The sequence below is a fragment of the Drosophila guanche genome, unplaced genomic scaffold, assembly GCF_900245975.1.
Source record: "Drosophila guanche unplaced genomic scaffold, DGUA_6, whole genome shotgun sequence".
In the NCBI taxonomy this organism is placed as follows: Eukaryota; Metazoa; Arthropoda; class Insecta; order Diptera; family Drosophilidae; genus Drosophila; species Drosophila guanche.
Window position 1 is genome coordinate 1 of NW_023002844.1, and position 697 is coordinate 697.

A 697-nucleotide genomic window follows, 5' to 3' on the forward strand; every position below is an offset into this window, starting at 1 on the left:
CCCAATGGCCACTCGGCCAACAAGATCAAGTACGACTGCCAGTTCCGCGTGGTGACCAGCGACCGTACACCGCGCGGCATTTACACACTCATCACCAGGCTCAAGTTCCGGCGGGATCCTGTCTCGAAAAAGTGCATCGACTACATACAGTTTACCGGCGGCAATCGGTCGCCCAGTGAACGCATTTGTCATAACATCGCCATCAATGGCCCGGCCGGGCGACTGATCTTCGATGAGCGGGATCGGGAAGTGAACGTTCACATCTACATCGACAGATCGCGCCACATTCTGGGCGATCAGCTGGAGCTGAGCATGGTGCTGACAGCCCACTCCGAGTGCCAGTTCAACGGTGACTTTCTGTGCGATCCCAACGACCAATACTCGTGCATATCGCGGCATTTTGTGCGGGACAACGTCACCAACTGCTTGTATCCGTGTAGGGATGAAGGAACGTGCTTCCACGACGCCATCGTGCCGGAGGAGATAGACACAGCCAATGACTAACTATAAAGCACGATCTGGTCTGTTTGAAACGCCTCGCATCGCCCGAATTTTAAGAAGAATTAAAATAAATGAATGGAAAAGACGTAACCCCCAAATCGATTGGTAAACATAAAGGTTAATCGGGTGATGTAGCAGTCAGTAATCGATGCACCTTAGCCGATTGCTTCACAGAATATATAATTATTGATTAAGC

General features: G+C 50.9%; 1 protein-coding gene across 1 annotated transcript; it reads left to right on the plus strand.

Annotated features, from left to right (window-relative positions):
- Positions 1–3: 3 nt before the first annotated feature.
- LOC117591786 lies at positions 4–591 on the plus strand (the record flags this gene model as incomplete). The annotated part of the gene is made up of 1 exon (XM_034285091.1): positions 4–591. A coding segment is annotated over one exon (501 nt), but the record flags the coding sequence as incomplete, so codon positions are not given.
- Positions 592–697: the final 106 nt, after the last annotated feature.